The 2,283-nt window shown below is 30.1% G+C and overlaps 1 protein-coding gene across 1 annotated transcript in view; it reads left to right on the forward strand.

The window, feature by feature from the left end:
• Positions 1-1,368: 1,368 nt before the first annotated feature.
• Positions 1,369-2,283, forward strand: part of LOC117114776 — a 60,238-nt gene continuing 59,323 nt past the window's right edge. The window contains exon 1 of the mRNA XM_033258464.1: positions 1,369-1,373. Coding sequence (XP_033114355.1) covers positions 1,369-1,373 — 5 coding nt within the window. The remainder of the gene's footprint in view (positions 1,374-2,283) is intronic.

Genomic DNA, 2,283 nt, shown 5'->3' on the forward strand with positions numbered 1-2,283 from the left:
ATGAAGTGATAACTATTTCAACTTCAACTTACAAGGAACATAGTGATATGAATATAAACATACAAAGAGGAGAATTTAAATTACAAAAATACATAAATAGATAGATAGATAATAAATACTTAACAGGCAAAAGACAATGACAACTATCTTATTCGTTAGTTGAAGTCCAAATTCACAGTGAAAGATCCGTCTTCAACAAGCTAAATGTTTCAGTCTCGCAGTGAGTTTGTTGGAAGAGGGTGATATTATCTCCCATATCTCTGGAAAATTGATGGTGTTTGCCATAATGGTGAAGTTTCTCTGTAGATACGTCTGCAGGTTACAGTAGAATGTAAATATTTTAAGTTGATTGACTGTAGCGTTGTTGTCGCAGATTTTGACTTGATGTGCTGAATTGGTTGTTTGGTGAAGTAATAATTAGTAATAATAATATTAGTAATAATAATATTAGTAATAATAATAATAATAATAATAATAATAATAATAATAATAATAATAATAAAAATAATAATAATAATAATAATAATAATAATAATGATAATAATAATAATAATAATAATATTATTATTATTATTATTATTATTATTATTATTATTATTATTAGGTTGGTTTACTGTGGCGTTGTTGTCGCATATTTGGACTTAATGTGCTGAATAGGTTCAGCAGAGCGTTTAGTGTGGTTTAACAGGGCCGCCGCGTGTAGGCTTTAACAGGCAAATAATAAAATGTGGAACTTAAATTACATGACTATACCAGTTATCCATAGGCATGCACTAGGACTAATTAAAAGGTACCGACAAAAATCGTCAAAATAGCTTAAATCAGAATTTCAGAAGAATACCCCAATAAGCTGTACATAATTACACACACGAACACATTATCAATAAAAAAAAATTAATGAGAACTACTTATTGAAATATTTTTTCGTATGCGTTAGTTGCTAATAGTTCCTCCATTTAATGTAAATTGTCTTCCTCTTGATCACAGCAAAGTTGCACATTCCAAGTCATCATCTCCTTTATTTCCGCCCTCCAATTTTCTTCTCTTCTTTTCAAATCTTTCTTCAAAAGACTTTCAGTTAACCGTTTAATGTAAGTATATGATCAACCCACTTTTCTCTTTTCATCATTTTTATTCAGCACTGTCTCTTCATTTAGGTCTACCCTTCGTTATACAGTACCTCCCTATTTATCTTCAAATTTATAAATTTTCTTCAAATCCACATATCAAAAGCGTTCAACTGATCTTTCTTTTCATTCCTCAAGGTCCAGCAACAGCTCTCTGACAAAACAACACTGTAAAACGTGTTTTAATATTCTTAATATTTATTTAAACTTCCTAGTAAAAAAAAAATCCTTCCTAGTTACTATGCGGTAGGCCTACTTCATACTTCTGCCGCTTCTTCCAGCTTGTGTTATCATGTTCCCTAAATACTTCAAACTTTGTACTTCTTTTAGTTGTCGTCTTATGTTTATAATTACCCTTTTATCACATTCTTCTTTTGCCTTTGCTTTGCTGATCTCATTTCAAAGAATTCACAATCATCATTAGCCTATGTATTAGGCCTAACTCATGTTGTTCATTTTTATCACTTTTAAGATTTCTTTGTCATCTGTGCACCAAACTGCTCATGAAATGTCCCTCGACCTTGATTCAAGCTTTTGTTTCATTATTGCATCAACGAATCGTAGTGTGAATTGGTTAAAATGGAGCACTATGGTAAAATAAATGTTCTAAATTATATTCACTCCTCTATTCTGTTCTCGAGAAATATAATTTCTTTGTCAACAGAAGCTTAAACCAATCAGTTTTGACAGCAAAACGGTTGACTAAAATTAAGTAGTTACATTTTAATACTAATTTTCTGCAATATGACTGCTCCTAATATTTGTACACAAAATTAATATTAGCAATCATTTAGAAGCTACTTGGTGTAGCTTCTAAACTTAATTCTAAAAGTTCCAATTGTAAACCTAGTTTCTGAGATTTAATCTATTATAAAAAAAAAAAATACAAAATGTTAACTTAAAAATAAATGACTCTGTGAAAATATAATTTGTAAATTTTATTCTAGCCCGTGGTAACATAGATTAAAATACCTGTCATGTACAAGTTTTCTCTATTTCAGGAAATTTACACTACCGATTTCTATAAATCCCCAAAAACGGTACTTACTTAGCCTTCAATCTGTAGTCGTCTACAAATCTCATATTCAATCAGTTGTGGGACTTCATAATATTTACATGTTTAACCATCTGCCTTCAGCTAGGTAACGTACCTGCA

Source organism: Anneissia japonica, unplaced genomic scaffold (assembly GCF_011630105.1).
Source record: "Anneissia japonica isolate Jap-2015-1 unplaced genomic scaffold, ASM1163010v1 scaffold288140_len288450_cov173, whole genome shotgun sequence".
NCBI lineage: Eukaryota > Metazoa > Echinodermata > Crinoidea > Comatulida > Comatulidae > Anneissia > Anneissia japonica.